The 18,107-nt window shown below is 36.0% G+C and overlaps 2 protein-coding genes across 2 annotated transcripts; one reads left to right on the forward strand and one right to left on the reverse strand.

The window, feature by feature from the left end:
- Positions 1-888: 888 nt before the first annotated feature.
- Positions 889-1,818, reverse strand: LOC133872338 (NDR1/HIN1-like protein 2). The gene has a single exon (XM_062309828.1). It carries the CDS (start codon positions 1,798-1,800, stop codon positions 922-924), a length of 879 nt encoding a protein of 292 aa, XP_062165812.1. The 5' UTR covers positions 1,801-1,818; the 3' UTR covers positions 889-921.
- A 5,469-nt stretch (positions 1,819-7,287) lies between these two features.
- Positions 7,288-17,766, forward strand: LOC133873497 (short integuments 2, mitochondrial). The gene is made up of 7 exons (XM_062311197.1): positions 7,288-7,623; positions 7,787-7,864; positions 9,380-9,518; positions 9,773-9,843; positions 10,575-10,671; positions 12,245-12,462; positions 17,286-17,766. The coding sequence occupies exons 1-7, from the start codon at positions 7,354-7,356 to the stop codon at positions 17,535-17,537; spliced, it is 1,125 nt and encodes a 374-aa protein (XP_062167181.1). The 5' UTR covers positions 7,288-7,353; the 3' UTR covers positions 17,538-17,766.
- Positions 17,767-18,107: the final 341 nt, after the last annotated feature.

Here is an 18,107-nt window from a genome sequence, read left to right on the forward strand (position 1 = left end):
AAATTTAAGAATTGTTATATATATAATGGGAAAAATTGGGAGCAGGGTAGTTGTTGGCCTTTTAAAGGGTCTTTGCATCCAATTTTCACGGAGTGAGTTTGCAAACTGTTGTGCTTGTTTTATAAAGGCTTTAATTCATCAAAAGAAAAAAAAAAAAATTGGGAGCATTTTAGACTTTTTATCCACTAAAAACTCATGTGCACACATGAGTAATTTTTCGTTAGAAAAAACGATAAATGACTAACGTTCGGATAAATAACATTACAAAAATCATAAACTTCTGGAGGTTTATTTTTCACTTTCTAAACATTAAAGGTAAAATCGGAAAAAAAAAAAAAAAAAAAAAATCATTTACAGTTGCAGAGGTTACAATATTGCAATCTCAAATGTAGCCTAAAAAGGGGTAAAAAGTAAATTTACATTTCCAACAAACAAATTTTGGGACCTCATACTAATAATAATAATAAAAAGAAAAAAGAAAAAGCCCACCTCATCTATCACAATCTCTGATCCTCCATACAAGAAATTAAGACATTAAGTTGAAGAAGATGAAGTAAAAAAATTAGATAATGTCGGCTTGAATTTGCGATTTCAAAAAATACGATTTAAAATAATGATTTTAAAATACGTGATTTAAAAAATAATAATTTTTAAAAATGTAGTTAACTGTTTAGCAAAATCGAAGCTTAGCATTTAAAATCACAAATTAACCTTTAAAATTCTTCGTTTTTATAAAAGCATCATCTTACCTGTGATTTAAAAAAACAGATTTTCTACGTTTTTAAATCATAATTTTTAAAAATACAGTTTCTAAATAATTTATATTCTACAATTTTATTTAAAATCGCATTTATTATCTACGAAATTCCAATTCCAAACGTACTAAAATTAAGAAATAAAGAAAAACCTTCCGATGAGAAATCACACAGAAACTGAACACAGTACCCTAGGCGTCTCAGGAGGTAACAGTCCGTTACCTGTGGCACCGACAAACCCAACCTTCAAACTATCGCAGAAAACTTTCAGTTTGGCGCCCCTCGTCCACCACCCATCAGATTTGAAGGTCGACGATACCAGCATCCTGAAATTAAAGCTCACCGTCCCACCGTTTCGGTCCCGGCCCATGTCCTCCACCACCCACTTATCCACCACCGGCACCACGGGTTGATCATCCGAGTTTTTCGTGGATAGCTTCACATGCAATACGATATGTCCGCTCGAATACAGGAGCAGAGGCTCGGCTTTCAAAGAGGAGGACACCATATTCTCTCTGTAAAACATGAAACTATCAATCCGGTTAATGTAAACTTTCACTTTGTGGTTAGGGTTCTCAACCGTAAACTTGGCGTCCCAACTGGCCGTGAAATCCGTATTGGAGGAGGCGTTGAAATTGGAAACGGAGAACGTGTCCACTCTGAAAACTGGGAGCGCCGGACGTTGAATGAGCCACACCATGACGGTGGTCACGAATGAAAGAAAGACAAACGCAATCATCACCATGAGACAGCCGCGAAGGAAGCCTGACATGGGCGAGTGACAGGACTCGGATGGGTAATAGGCTGCCGGCGGTGGCTGAGCATAAACGTAGGGGTAACCATGATAGGGTTGAGGGTCGGTCGGTTGCCACTGTGGGTTCGGGTTCGGGTGCGGGTACCCCATAACGGTCGCGCAACCCGTCTCCGTCGTGTGATTCGTCGGTAGCGGGGGATGACATGTGGGAATTTCCGGTGGGTGATTCTGGCTCGTGTCCGAAGACTGATCTCGTTCTTTCTTGGGTTGGTCTTCTGACAGAGAAGCCATGATGACTCTCTGCGCGCGGCTTCTCTGCCCCAAGAATTCCCAAGAGAATGAATGGCAGGAAAAAAATTTAAAAAAAAAAAAAAAAAATTGGTTATTACGAAACGTGTGAAGAGGAATTGCATGCTAATTCTATGTTTAGCAAATGAGGATGATAACCGGGGGAGAAATGGTATTTTTATATTTCTTGACCTATAGGAGGAATCACTCGACTTAGCCCTTTGGTGGCGGGCTTCGAGGACCCTACTTAGTAATTTTTTTATGTATATTTTTTGAATATTTTATTTTTAAATCTGTTTCCAAATTTATGCCACTCACATTATACCTTAAAATTTAATTGTATATAAATTTATAAAAAATGTAAGTTTATCATTTCCCTCCGTATAAAATTCATTTGGCGTGTCGTTATTAGATACGGCGACAAAAACAGCATTTACTAGCAAAATAAAAATCGTTAAATAGACTCTAAAATGTAAATGGTGAAAAGTATCAAATTGATAATCGTTTAATTTTGTCACTTTTTAAAATTGATGTACTTTTCTAATAAAGAGGCTTTAACACTTTTATTAAACACCAATATTTTTATGTTTTTCTTCTTATTCTATATTTGTTTGATACACTGATTTTGTTTTTAACAATTTAGATGGTTGTATTTTAATGTCTAAATTTTTGAGACTATGCTAATATGAAAAAATAAATAATGTTTAAAATTACAACTAAGTTGAAGAAATATATACTCAATACATTGAATGCCATATATAATTTAGCTGGGTTCTTATAATATCTTATCAAATTATGCTAAGATAATGTAAATCTATTACATGCCTACTAAATTAGTATATAATAAACGGAAAATTGCATCATTGTTTTTTTGTGATTAACCTAAGTTACAAATCACTCAGTGTGGTATAAAAAATAGGGTTAAATACCTATTTGCCCCCTGTGCTTTACGGCATTTATTTTTTGCCTCTTCAGTTTTACTTTTTATCAAATTTGGTACATGTGGTATATGAAAAGACAGAAATGGTACCTCCGTCCAAAACTAAAATCCAGCCACGTCATCCTACAGGTGTCGGCGTACATGCACGACATATATCTCTGTGACACACCTCAGCACTGACATAGCTACCATTTTTTTAAATGATTTCTTATATATATATAGAGTAATGATTCACTACCACCTAAATATACAACTTTTCACCATCTTGTCTATGTGGCAAGGTGGTCCCCTACTAACTTTAGAGTTTTTTTATTTTTAAAAAATAAATTAAAGTGGGGGACCACCTTGCCACATAGACAAGGTGGTGAAAAATTGTATATTTAGGTGGTAAAGAATCATTTCTCATATATATATGGGGTGGCTGCCACCCCCATTTTTGGCCAAGGGGGTGACTGAGTCACCCTCAATGTACCATTTTTGATACTTATTCAAACTAGATGGGGCACATCAGAAAATTTATAAAACCACAGGGGCATATATTGAAAAAAAAATTGAAACATTTGGTCATTTTTTGGGTTATATCAATTGGTCACGCATATAATTTTGTGTTTCCAATTGTTACATGTGACTGATTGTGTTTTTTTTTTTTTTTTTTTTTTTTTTTTTTTTTTTTTTTTTTTTATATGAAGGGTTCAATCCTTGTCAACATGTTATTTTGATACACGATAGACATACATGTTACTTTTGGTTCAAAACAGGTATACCAAATATACCAAATATTATTTGTGTATAAAATACCATTTGTGATATAATTACAAAACTAAAGTACAATTTTCAGTACTTATTAAAACCACATGGGGCACATCACGAAATGTATAAAACCACATGAGGATATATTGGAAAAAAAAAATTATGGTTTTTAATTTTAAGGTTTTTTTTTAAAAAATAAAATAAAATTATAGGGGTGCCTTAGGGCCACATGGGAGTGGCCGGCCACCCCCATTTTGGCCAAGGGGGTGGCTCAGCCACCTCCAGACCAGCCGGTCTAGGGATGGCCGAACCACCCACGTGGCCCATGGGGTGGTTCGGCCACCCCAAGGGCCAAAATGAAAAAAAAAAAAAAAAAAAAAAAAAAAAAAAAAAAAAAAAAAGAAAAAAAAGGGTTCTGTGTGTGGTTCGGCCACTCCCAGACCAGCTGGGTTGCAGGTGGCTGAGCCAACCCAGGCCTAATGGGGGTGGTTTTGGCCACCCCCATTTTGGCCCTTGGGGGTGGCCCCTAGATTTATATATATATATATATATAAGAAATCATTAAAATAATAATAATTTTTTTAAAAAAAAAAAAATGATAGCTACGTTAACGCTGAAGTGTACCACGGGGACAGGTGTCGCGCATGTACGCCGACACTTGTACGATGACATGGCTGAACGTTAGTTTTGGACGAAAAATTGGACAAAGGTATCATTTATATCTTCTCCCATACCACAGGCACCAAATTTAGTAAAAAATAAAACTGAATGGGCAAAAAATAAATGTCGTAAAGCACATGGGTGTATAGGCTATTTAACCATAAAAAATAACTGTAAGGTCTTTGTGGTTGGTGAAAATTACAAATTACTCACTGAAGTTGTTTTCCGTCTACAAACTTAACAGAATCTGTTAGGTTGCCCGGTCATTCTCAATAAAAACAAGACATGCACTACTCTTAATGAAAAATATATATTAACATATTAAAAATTCAAAACTTAATTTATTTTTTATAAAAAAAAATAAAAATAAAAAATAAAGAAGGGTTAAGGGTTTGGGACACCGACAACCACTCCCTTTCAGGAGGGGGGTGGCTCGCAAAATAATTGTAGGGCATTTTTGTGATTGGTGAAAATTACAAATTACTCACTAAAGTTGTTTTTCGTCTACAAACTTAACAGAATTTGTTAGGTTGCCTCGTCAGTCTAAGTAAAAACACAACATGTGTTACTCTGAAAGGGGGTGGCTCGCAAAATAATTGTAGGGCATTTTGTGGTTGGTGAAAATTACAAATTACTCACTCAAGTTGTTTTCTGTCTACAAACTTAACAGAATTTGTTAAGTTGTCCCGTCAGTCTCAATAAAAACACAACATGTGTTACTCTTAATGAAAAATATATATTAATATATTAAAAATTCAAAACTTAATTTATTTTTTATTTAACCAAAAAAAAAATTAAAAAAATAAAGAAGGGTTTGGGACACTGGCAACCACTCCCTTTGGGGAGGGGGGTGGCTCGCAAAATAATTGTAGGGCATTTTTGTGATTGGTGAAAATTACAAATTACTCACTAAAGTTGTTTTTCGTCTACAAACTTAACAGAATTTGTTAGGTTGCCTCGTCAGTCTAAGTAAAAACACAACATGTGTTACTCTGAAAGGGGGTGGCTCGCAAAATAATTGTAGGGCATTTTGTGGTTGGTGAAAATTACAAATTACTCACTCAAGTTGTTTTCTGTCTACAAACTTAACAGAATTTGTTAAGTTGTCCCGTCAGTCTCAATAAAAACACAACATGTGTTACTCTTAATGAAAAATATATATTAATATATTAAAAATTCAAAACTTAATTTATTTTTTATTTAACCAAAAAAAAATTAAAAAAATAAAGAAGGGTTTGGGACACTGGCAACCACTCCCTTTGGGGAGGGGGGTGGCTTGCGAGCCACCCCAGAGTAGGGGGTGGGCTTCGAGCCACCTTGCCACATGGCCACCCTCGACTCATTGGGGTGGCGACAAGCCACCCACCTCCCCAACGGTGGCAGGCAACCCTCCCAAGTCCCAAGCCCTCCCTTTTTAAAATATATATAAAAGAAAGATTATTTAAGTATGTGTATGTGTATATATACATAGTAATGTTACTTTTTACGCTTATTTATCAAACTTATTTTACACTAGCCGGTGATGTGTGTTTTAAATAAGTTTGTTTTTATTTATTTGATATATAGTTGTTATTTTAGAATTGACTTTTTAGTTCAAGCGCATGATATACTCATGTTTACTTCTTTTTCTTGGTATACGACCGCATATATTTATGATGACGTGATAATGCAAATTAGTTATTATTATTATTATTATTATTATTATTATTATTTTACAAGTGCTGATTAGGGTCTGATTTTCGTTTTCACAATATTAAATTATATAACAGTCTACTAAATATCATTACTTTTTTTCTTTTTCATTTTATGTGAAATTAAAAAGTAATGCTATATATCATACCACCATCTCATTATGGTGCAAAACCACCATTGCTTAAAAAAAAAAATATAGAGATAATTGTACCACTGATCATTGGGGTTGACCTAGATTATGAATCACTCCCTTTTAAGTTTATAGAAGGTCGTTGTGGTAAACTATAATTACACATCACTCTCTAAACCCGTTTTCCGTCTACTAAATTAATAGAATCCGTTAGTCGAATACAATACAAATGATATTTAGATGTTGTCTCACTATTTAATGACGTGGCAAACTGACATATTCTCTTAACTTGGTGGATGAAAAACGGATTCAGGAAGTGATTTGTAATTATAGTTTACCATAAAGATATTCCATGAACTTTTTGTACCATATGGAGTCAATGACGGAGAGAGGGGGGGGGGCCGGTGGGGGCCATGGCCCCCCTCAACTCTTAAGAAAAAAAAATAAAAATTTAAAGATAAAACAAAAAAAATTAAATTAAGGTATTTTATTTTTAGATGAATCAAATTAAGGGTTTTTTTTTTGCTTATTGGCACCTAGCAAGATCTTTCTTTTTAATTTTTTTTTCCTCCTTCCCTTTTATCATCTTTTCAACTATTGTCAAAACTTTTTCCTTTAATAGTTCACAGGTAGCATTGTACATGCCTGAGAAGGTAATTATGGAATGATCTTTACAAAGTTGTAGAGGCTTTGTTCAAAGTAAACGAAAAGGGTTTAGTAAAGTAGTGCATTGGAAGAAGACATGTGTGGATTTGAGGAGTTACAAGCTTGACCAAGTTCAATTTCTTAAGAATGTGTAGAAAAAATAACTGAGACCTTTTCCTTTTTTTCTTCTTTTTTTTTTTTTTTTTTTTTTTTTTTTTTTTTTTTCTAAAAACTCTTTTTACTTTTGCTTATTGTTTTTTAATTTGATTGGAATAATAAAAATATCAAAATTGGGTTATGTTTAATTTACTTAAGAAAAAAAATTATTTGGCCTCCTCCCATTAAAATGTCTGGCTCCGTCCCTGTGGAGTGATTCGTAATTTAGGTAAACCCCAGAGACTAGTGATGCAATTATTCCAAATATATATTCCAAGGTTGATTAATATCATATATATATATATATATATATATATATATATATATATATATATGTGTGTGTGTGTATGTGTGTGTGTTTTATTTTTTATTTTTAAGTGAAAATGCAATATTAGTATAATGAGATAATAATGAAGTAGAAATGTGATATATAACGTTAGTCCGTGAAAAAACATTCATGAAAATGTCACATTAAGCCCGCTTAAACCCTAACGACAGAGGCTCACTGTCACTGACAATTCTGACCTGAACAGTTCAGAGAGAGAGAGAGAGAGAGAGAGAGAGAGAGAGAGCGAGTGTGAAGATGGGAGGGGTGAAGAGGGTAATAAAGAAGGGATTAGGGGAGATGGGGTTCAACGCCGGAGGCGGAGCCATAAACTGGTTCCCGGGCCACATGGCGGCGGCCACTCGGGCCATCAGGGAGCGGCTAAAGGTGGCGGACCTCGTCGTCGAAGTCCGCGACGCCCGCATTCCCTTGTCCTCCGCTAACCAGGACCTCCTCCCCCTCCTCTCCTCTAAACGCCACATCCTTGCCCTCAACAAGAAAGACTTGGCCAACACCAACATCATGCATGTATCTCTCAAATTCTTGTGTTTCCTTTTCGCTTTTATTTGAAGCTCTCTGTTTGAATTGTACTTACATATTGTGTTTCAATTTTGCGCATTTGAATGCATTGTTATTACAGTTTATTCGCAAATATATGTTTATTGGTTTATTTATTTATTTTTTTTTCTAGAAATGGATTCATTATTTCGATTCGTGCAAGCAAGACTGCATTTCTATAAATGCTCATAGCAAGAGCTCTGTTAAGAAGGTTAGTTCGTACACCGCATATCGGCCTGTTGTACTTTTTTTTTTTGAAATTTTCGTTCTTTATGAAATATGGGGTGAAGGATACTCTGTTTTGTTGCTAACAGAACTTAGGAAAAGAAAATTGAGTCAAAATTAGCTCAGTTATGCAAAATCGTTGGATTGGATTCTCATGAGTGGAATTTGTCGTTTTTCTGTCCTACATGATTTAAGTTGATGATTTGAATCTTGGTTTTTTTATTCTTTCTTGCAAAAAAAAAAGCGCCTGAGGCCGGGCGCTTCCTTCTTGAGGAAGGGGTGGCGTGGTATTCCACGGGAGAGGTTTAATCGTGGCGCACGATAGTGCGATGGGCGTACATTAGCAAACTGGGGGCTGCCATGGTCGCTCTGCTGCTCTAGCTTTCTGCAGCCAGAGCGAAGGTTTGCCCTACATTTCTTCCTTTCTTTTAATATAAGGGCGTGGGTTCAAATCCCACTTCTGACATTTCTTTTAACATTAGCAGTATCAAAATATCTCAGGACCCTACCTGAATCTAAATTTTATTTTAATTTTCTGTTCGATACATGCTAATAGGGTGCAAATTTGAAACAGAGTTCCTTATTGTATTCATTTTCATTTGCAAATTAGTTCTAGTGTCTTAGGACCAGATATATTTTATTGTTTTTCATAGAACCTGATATCTTTCATTATTTTACTATTGGACTTAAATTCTATGTAATCTTGGTGTCTTGGGGTAATTTTATCAATTTCCTTTCTTTCTTTTCTTTCTTTCTTTCTTCTTCTTCTTCTTCTTCTTCTTCTTCTTTTGGGGGGGGGTGTGTGAACAAGATATCGTCTACATCATCTATGGTGGTTTCTAGTCCATTTTCACACTAGTGTCTCTAGACGGAGGGTGGCATCTATAGGCCTATCAAAATCTCGATTGATAATTAGTTGGTTGATTTCTGCCCAGGTTTTAGATTATGTTACAAGCTTTTCCAAATCTTTGTGACGGCAAAATCAGTTCTTTAAGACAAAATTTAATGCCCTTCTTTTTTTTTTTGTGTGTGTGTGTGTGTTGGGGGGGGGGGGGGGGGGGGGGGTGTGGGAGATGTGAACAAGATATCGTCTACATCATCTATGGTGGTTTCTAGTCCATTTTCACACTAGTGTCTCTAGACGGAGGGTGGCATCTATAGGCCTATCAAAATCTCGATTGATAATTAGTTGGTTGATTTCTGCCCAGGTTTTAGATTATGTTACAAGCTTTTCCAAATCTTTGTGACGGCAAAATCAGTTCTTTAAGACAAAATTTAATGCCCTTGTTTTGCTATGTGTACAAGTTAGATATGGGCTTGCACTATCAATAATTCAACAATATTTAAATATCATTTCATTTGTAACTGCATAATTCTGCTCCTCTATATTCGTGGTTGGTTTAAACTACACTTATTGAAGTGTGTTTTAATGGTTGATTTCATACGCTTGTACTACTTTCATGCATGCTCATGATGTATTTTCATGGTTCATGTACCAAAGCTTCTTGAGCTTGTGGAGTTCAAACTAAAGGAAGTGATTTCAAGGGAACCTACTCTCCTTGTTATGGTGGTTGGTGTTCCTAATGTTGGGAAGTCTGCTTTAATTAATTCAATCCATCAAATTGCGTCACAATTTCCTGGTAAGATGTTACTATATTTTGCTTCATTATGGTGAGATGTCATTGTATTGACGCATCATTGGTGGAACTATGGAAGTTTGTTAAATCATTGGTCTTTGTGGTTTTGAAGCTATGCAATTGAAATTTTTAACTTAAATGAGAGGTAGAGTAGAGTTAGGATTCGATCTCTCTTGTATACTTTTCTTGTATGAGGGCCTTGCCTTTCTTTTTAATCACTTTACCATTATTCTAACAATTTTGATTTTCTTTCATAGTGAACCAAAAGATGAAGCGAGCTACAGTGGGTCCATTGCCTGGTGTTACCCAAGATATTTCTGGATACAAGGTCAAGAGATTTCATATAACATAATACACTTTCACTGAGTTCTTTTCTTAGAGTGTCATGGGAATTTCTAAGCATTAAGTGAGGCTGAAACTCTAGATTCACCTCTCTCTCATACTAGCTGGTATTCAATATATGTCTAACTGCCATAAGGATGCAACTATTGAACTAATTACACTCAGTGTTTGAGATTGGACCCCTATCAACTGATATTGTTGGCTGGAAGATGTTGTCGGCTTAGTGGAGTATAGTTATAGTGGCATTTATCCCTTGGCATTTACTTGATACCCTTGCTTTCATGAGCAGACTTCATGTAAAGGAATTATCGCTGACATGTAATATACAGAGGGTTTACTATGAATATAGTTGCTTACTTGATTGATTTTTTTTTTTAAAAAAAAAAAAAAAATATTTCTGTAGCTTTCTTATCAATTTATTTGTCTATTTCAACTTCACATTCTCTTTAGAGCCCGGAAGTGTTTGTAAGTTTATATGAATAGTGGATAAACTTTCAGGATTTGGTCTCTGCTATAGTTATCAAAAGTTTGTAATAACTAAACAAATTGTGTCAAGTCTTTATTTAAAACGTTCTGGAATTGGAGCCAAATTATTGAGTGTTTAGCTTGTCCGTTTCTTTTTTAAATCTTGATTTTTTCCCTTGTCTGTTGTTTCCTTTCTCCTTCTTCTGTTGTCTACGTATGTTTAATTGCTGACATTATTTTGTTAATATGCAGATTGCACATCATCCCAGCATATATGTCCTAGACACTCCAGGTGTATTGGTACCAAGTATCTCTGACATAGAGACAGGACTAAAGCTAGCTCTTGCAGGTATCATCCTCTTGCATTTGTTTTTCACGAACCTCCTTTTTATTTTTATAATTATACACTAACCCCTGTTAATCCTAAAAACACACGGAAATCTCCTAGCTTTTGAAAATAATAGCAACATACCTCCCTTGTTGTGGAAATGCCCAAAATACCCTCATTCTAGTTGAAGATGAGTTTTCTTCTGTGTTCCCTAATTAAACCGCATAATTGCATCAAACAAAAAAAGAAAATTTAAGTTAGAACTAAATCACTCTACAACATAAATCCATCACTTCTCTACCATGGAATCCATGGAGTCTTAAATTAACAAAATAAAGAAGTTTTTTTTTGGTCATCTTTTTATCATTCACTGAGATTCTCATAATTAAATTTCTTACAATTGTTTCTTTCGACCAACTCTTTCATTCCCAAAAAACGCATTAGTGGATACCTTAAACTTCTAAAAGATTATTACAGTAATAAAACTATTCAAAGATTTTTAACAAACTCAGATTTATTTTACAAGAAAATAAATAAATGGTTTAGTAATAGTGTGATACTTGTTAAGAAGAAAAGGAAGGCCATGTTCTCTAGAGTTTTCTCACCCCTCATCTCCCTCAGTTTTTCCTTTTCTTTTTCACGTTTTTCATCATTTTACTTATTTATTTTTATTTTTTAAAGAGATTAGATATGTAATCACTCCTTTGCCCATCATTAAATTTTTTACAAGGGACATAAGTGGAATTTTTAAAACCAGCTGGGTGTTGGTGTTCAATTATAAAACCACGAGGGAGGTTAGTGAAAAAACACTAATTTTAGTACATGTGAATGTTCCCACACACACAAGGATACCTGCATATGCTTTTTTAGGCTAAGGTATGCTAAGTCTTGCTTCAAAGTTGACTCTTGTAAATAGACAAAAATAAGTGACTCATAGCTCCAGTCACTATTAAGTGAACCCCAAATCCAATCCAACACAAGGTAATTCGATAGAAACAAGGCAACCAGAATTCAGCCTAAGCTGGGTTGGGTAAGGGCTAAAAGTTTTAGGACCAAGTGCCAAAAGTATCATGTACACTCCGTGTAAACAATGCAAAATCAAAAGTACATATTCTTGGGACCCACTCCATATTGTTAGAACCATGAAAAACATGTACAATATTTTGCTAATGCCTTGAGCTAGGTGGGTTATGTTGAGAGTTTAAACCTCCCAGCTTGCCCACGTTGCAGCAGCCCTAAAAGTTTCAGCTTGGCCTTGTCATGAGATCATTGATATTCTTTTTTTCTTTTAATTTTTTGGGAGAGAAAGGGAGAGGGGGGAAGGTGGTGGTTCAAGTGACATAAAATCACTACCATACTATTATTATTCTATCTAATAAAAAATTTAGGCTTCGTTTGTTAAAATTATCGTCCCCTGTGTTTTGTTTTCTGTTCTTAAAACAACAATATTAACAAAAAACCCAAAATGCAAAATGCAAAACGCTTAAAACTCTTTTCACCTTTATGTCACATCATAACACTTTTTCCAAACAAAAAAACACCCCTCAAAATACATTAACAAACATACCCTTAAAGTTCTTAAATGCGTGTATAGGGTCCGTGAAAGATTCAGTGGTAGGTGAGGAGCGTATTGTTATATACTTGCTGGCAGTTTTGAATACTCGGGGGACTCCCCTTCATTGGAATCACTTGAACAAGAGAAGATTGGAAGGGATTCGATTTGATTCTGAGGAAAAACATGAGTATAAAATTAAGGATCTTCGGCCGCAAAGGAGGAAACTACCAAATAACTCCAATATGATATATGTTGAGGTAATATGGGATCCCTCTCATTTATTCATTTTTTTTATGGAGGATGGCAAAAGTATTTGAATACATTTTATGCTCATAACATGCAACTTGTAATGCTTGGTACCCACTTCAAACTATGTTGCTTTGCCCCTAGATTTTAAACCTGTTTTTGCTTGTCATTTCATATTAGCTTGTGATCTTATGATAGTTGTATTTTTTACCTTTGACTCTCTTATTAGTCTGAAATCTATGGGTTGTTCAACCTAGTGTTGGTTCTTCTTCCATGTATATATTCTGTGTCAAATCATTTGAAGTTGGTATTATTTTATATGAATATTCTGTTTGTTGGCGTTTGTTTCTTTCTTTATAGACTTCAGTTGCTCTTTGGGTAATTTGTTATGTTATAAGCTGCTTATTATGGTTGAATATGCTTGATAATGGCAGAGAATCATTAGAGGTCAGTTAGACCAAAGATGTTTGTGGTCATGGAGGCTGACCCTATGGGCTAATTTCGACTTACTAATAAATGCAGAACCCTTTAGGCAGAATGTGTGTCAAGAAATCTAACATGAGTTTGGTGCTTGATCAGAACACAGGGTGCCCATCTCTTTTTTTGGGTAAGTCAAAGGCCTAAAGGAACATATAGTTAATTAGTCTCTGACATTGCTGAGTGATGTATAACATCAATGTGCTGTTCAGAAAGCCAAAAAGGACTACCGTGGTTATGTCTTTTTTACATGGTTCATAGAACTTAAATATATTCAACATGTAGAGTATGACTTTGACCCACGTACACCATGATCTTGCACAACTTTCCATATAGATGATAGCAGCTAAGTAACCCCCCATCTTGAGTTGCTATGAGGAGGGGAATTCTTTGGCTGCTACAAGTTTCCTTCTCTCTCAGAGGCATGAGCTCTTTTGTCAGCAGGCATTTATGTTAGTGTGTTGGACGCTCCATTATAATCTTTTTTTTTTCCTCTCTGGAATTCAATTTCAGAGAGCAGAACTATATGTTAATGAAGTTCATTCACTTTTTAAGTTTTTTTTTTTTTTTTAAACAATAATAATAAGCAAGAAGATAGCACCAACAGCATATCTGAAAATCATCAACCTAAACTATCTTTACACCATGTTTACCTGTTCCTAATCCATATGCAATCGTCACATTGCAGAATTGGCTTAACCTTTTCCCCTTAACATTCAGTTTGAAGCTAGGCAACCAAGCCACTCTCTTCTTTTTTCATACAGTGATTTGTAGAGATTTGCTGAGTGGTCTCATTTTTCTAGTTTGCCTAGTTTTGGTCTCACTGGATAATTGCAAGCACTTAGACAGACAGATTGGAGATTGTGGAGATATGGGAGAGAGAGTGGATTTGAATTAAGCTACACACTAGCTTCTCGCAAACTTCTCTTGTGTGTACGAGGGATTGACTCTTCCTCATCTTTCTTTATCAGTTTTTTTTTTTTTTTTTTTTTTGGGGGGGGGGGGGGGGGGGAGGGGTGTTCTTGTTTAAGAGGTTCTCTCTTGTATGCTTGTTGGTACTTGGTGCACCTCCTTGGTGTTATGTAATGGGTTTCTTTTACTTGCTAGGAAAAACAAAAAACAAGGAAAGAAAGAATGTTGGAGGTAAAACATGTGGTGCATTAGAGCATTCACAACAGCTACCCAACCATTTTCCATAAATATAAGGAACAAAACTATTTTTTATTTCATTGTCAAAAAACACCCCACAATAGCTTCTCTTCACCGTTCCTTGTATCAATTAAATATTATTTTTTTACTTTTTATTTATGCTTTTTAATTCTTTATTATTTTATCAATACTTTTCAAGTCTCACTTGATTCAACGTTGCGTCCACCATATCCACCGCATCCACCACTCGATTCAAGGCAGAACAGAGAAGGGTACAGAGTACCGCTGCGACAAAAGGGTTGAAGAAGAGCTTAGAAGCACAAAAGCAGCACCGCAAATCCTCCACCTCCTCAAACATCAGCAAGAAAGCTTGGAGAGAGAGAGAGAGAGAGAGAGAGCAAATGGATTTACAAAGAGCAGTAGAGTGTATGGCGGACTCAGGCTCCTCCGCAGGCGGCTTTTTTTGCGTGGTCTGCGGCTCTAAGCAAGATCCTAATGGGGGATAACCTCAGGAAGAGGCATGTCATTGTGGTGGATAGATGTTGCATGTGCAAGAGAAGCGGGGAATCAGTGGATCATCTTCTCCTTCATTGCGATGTTGCATACGCTATGTGGAGTGCTATTTTTTCTCGTTTTGGTCTGTCTTGGGTTATGCCTCTGAGAGTCCTTGACTTGTTTGCGTGTTGGTGGACGGCTGGTAGGCCGAGGAGTGCTGTTATTTGGAAGATGGTGCCGACATGCATTCTCTGGTGTGTTTGGAAGGAAAGAAATGATAGGTGTTTTGAGGATTTGGAGAGATCCTCGGAGGAAATTTTAGCTTCTTTTTTTCATACGTTGTATCTTTGGACGGTGGCTTTTGTGTCACCGTTGTCGTTTACCTTTGATGAATTTCTTGTTCGTTTTTCACTTTCTAGCTAGGTGCGTTCTCTTGTATACTGCCGGTGTATTGAGGGGCGCCTTACGCTTTTAATAAGACCAACTTATTACTTATTAAAAAAAAAACTATAGAGCTGAAAAGGAAGGGAAAAAACAAGGTGGTCAATAATAGCACTATGAACAGTTTTCTGAAATGGGCTTATTTTCTTTCAGTTGAGGGATTCATGGCATGCAAGGAAAGATTGGGTCTCTGAGGCCTTGGGAAGTTGGGAAAAAAGAAATCTGAGAGCTTACTTGAGCTAACCCATATATTGCACTGTCATTGTTCTTCTTCCTCCTTTGTGCAAATCTTGGGCTTTCTCTGATCTTTCAACAGCTTTTTTCTGGGTACGAGAGGGATGCCCTTTCAGCTACAGGGAAAGGGGGTCTTTGAAATTGCAGGCTTTGGTCCGATTTGTGCTTGGAACAGTAACAATCATAAGAAAGAAGAGCTTCTTGGCTTTGGGAGCAACGGCAACAACACCGGCAACAAGAAGAAGAAGGAGCCCACCTCTGTCAGTATCCACCGTCAAGGAGCTGGTGGAGAACAGCATCGATGCCCACTCCACCTCCATAAGCGTCGTCGTCAAGGACGGCGGCCTCAAACTCATTCAAGTCTCTGACGACGGCCATGGCTTCACTCAGTCTCTCTCAATCTCGTTCTTTGTCTCTCTTCTTATTATTATACTCTCTCGCAAATGGAGAAGAAAGAAATGCAGTGTGGGTGGGGAAGAACAGAGAGACGTGGGGATGAGGCTGCGTGGAAATGCGTGAGAGGAGAGAGATTTAGTTTTTTTATGAATTTAATGAAGGATGGGAATGCTACAGTGCTTCCCAATGCACTGTAGCATTCCCAAGGAACAGAAAAATATAGGGAAGCTCCTGTGGGCGGCCTTTTGTGACTTTCTTGAAATTTTTCCTAAAATTTAGGGAATAGAACTCTTATAGAGAAGCTGCTGTGAATGCTCTTACATGGAGAGTAAGTAAGATAGTTGTGATATCATCTTACTTGTGCAAAAGGAGGCAAATTATTAGCATAAGAGAAATTGTTTTGGGGACAATCAGATTTCTGGTCATGAATGATTTACATTGAGATTAAGCTTGGATAACATATTTGACTTCTGCTGTTTATGGACATTTCAATTCATGAGCAGTGCAGGATGGAGTTACACTTTTTTCTTTTCTTTTCTTTTCCTGGCCACAGGATGGAGTTACTTGGTTCTATGTTATTTGTGCTTAATGGATGAAGGATTTTTTTTTTTTTTTTTTAAATGACCAGACGAGAGAAATGAGAGGGCAGATCTAGAAATGTGGAAAAATGCTCGACAGAGAAAATCCACTGTGACATCAGATACGAAATGCTTAATTTAGAATTGATGATCAGGAAGTTCAGAGGAAATAATTAAATTTGTTACCTTGGGTGTATGGCTTGTAAGAAGGATGAGGAGTCATTTTGTTTTCTGCCACAATGTTCTTTTGTTAATCCTTGCATAGGAAAGAAGAATTACTGAAATTGTGAATCATGTAGTTTATGGGAGAGACAAATGAGCAAGCAAGAAAAGCTCGTTCAGCATGTAGTTGAGCTGATGTTTAGGTAAGTGAAAAGATGGTGATTTTGAAGAAGCACATAGAGAGAACTCACAGGTAATCCAATAGATGATGTATACTGATGAAGAGTAAATTCAGGTGTTGGTTTTGTATTTGGCAGTGTCACCGAGAAAGAATGTGTTGCAAGATCTGGATGATTTTGGTTTCAATTATATGATTGAAAGTAACATAGATTGAAGTAACAAATAGACCAGAGAAGTGGCAAAAGATTGTAGAACCCGCAAACTTCTGGCAGTAAGCTCTTGTGAGAGTTTTCTGGATTCACACGATCCATCTAATGATCCCTTCATACCCCTGCTTTGTATTATGATGATGATTGGTAAACAAAATATTTGGAATAAGGATTGATCAATGATGACTATGATGATGCATGAAATATGAAGAATGAAAAATTCTGTGTATCTTTTTCTTTTTTTTTGGATAAGTAACCAACTCTTTAATAGTTACCAGGAATATATTTATTGATTACTTAATGCCTGATGCTTGTAATGCTTGTATACCTGAAGTTAACCTGAATGCTTTTAGGTGTTTATGTAACCTTTAAGATTTATCTTTTAGTTTTTCTGCCTATTACTCGGTATGTCAGTTGAAGTTGTTGTTGTTGGTGTTTAAATAGGGTCTTTGAGTGACATGCTAATTTTATTGTCATTTTTTAAGTTTCTAGTTTGTTCTTGTTCCCTTTCAGGATCTTGTAACAGAAGTCCAATGTGCTCTGTATTTAACTCTGTCAGAATTCACTGGTAATGTGGAAGATGAGGGTGACTTGGAGGTTCTTATAGAGCATCAATTTGAAGCACTACAGAAGGCATTTAAGATTCCTCATGTGGCCTCCCAAGCTCGTCTAATGATATCAAAAAAGTTTCTTACTTTATTTAGGGCTGGTAAACTTGGTACTTTTATCCTTGATGATGTCCCTGATGTCAGTTCTATATCATGAGTTCTCTTCAAGTTTCCCTAGGGCTTTTTATCTCTTTCATTTGTAATTTTTGAGTTGTATATGCTGGTCCTTTTCTCTCCTTTCTCCCTCCTCGGCTGCCTTCTTCTTCTTCTTCATCATCCTCATTATCCATTTTTTCTTTTTTCTTTTCTCCATTCACAGAACATTTACTGTAATGTGTACCTGTATCAATGACATGACCCCGAAAGTAGCTCAATTGGTTGGGAACCACACTTCAGGGTAAAAAAACTTGAATCTCCCCTTAGGGTAAAAAAAAAACTTTTATATATATATAATAATTACCTTTTTAATGCACTTCCTCGACTGCCATAGAAAAGTTTCAAATTGCTCCCCGGTGGCTTTATTTATCGAGATAGGATGTCCCTCCAATTTTCGTGGGTTTTTTTTTTTTTTTTGGATAAATAATTTTTGTGGTATTGCCAATCTAATAATTTCTAGTGAGGTGTTACCAACCTTCTAAAGCATGAATTGGCTTTCATGAAGGGCGATTGTTCTTACTCCTTAGTGAACGTTACCCAATTTTAATAAAAATAACAGAAATCTCATATA

Source organism: Alnus glutinosa, chromosome 7 (assembly GCF_958979055.1).
Source record: "Alnus glutinosa chromosome 7, dhAlnGlut1.1, whole genome shotgun sequence".
NCBI lineage: Eukaryota > Viridiplantae > Streptophyta > Magnoliopsida > Fagales > Betulaceae > Alnus > Alnus glutinosa.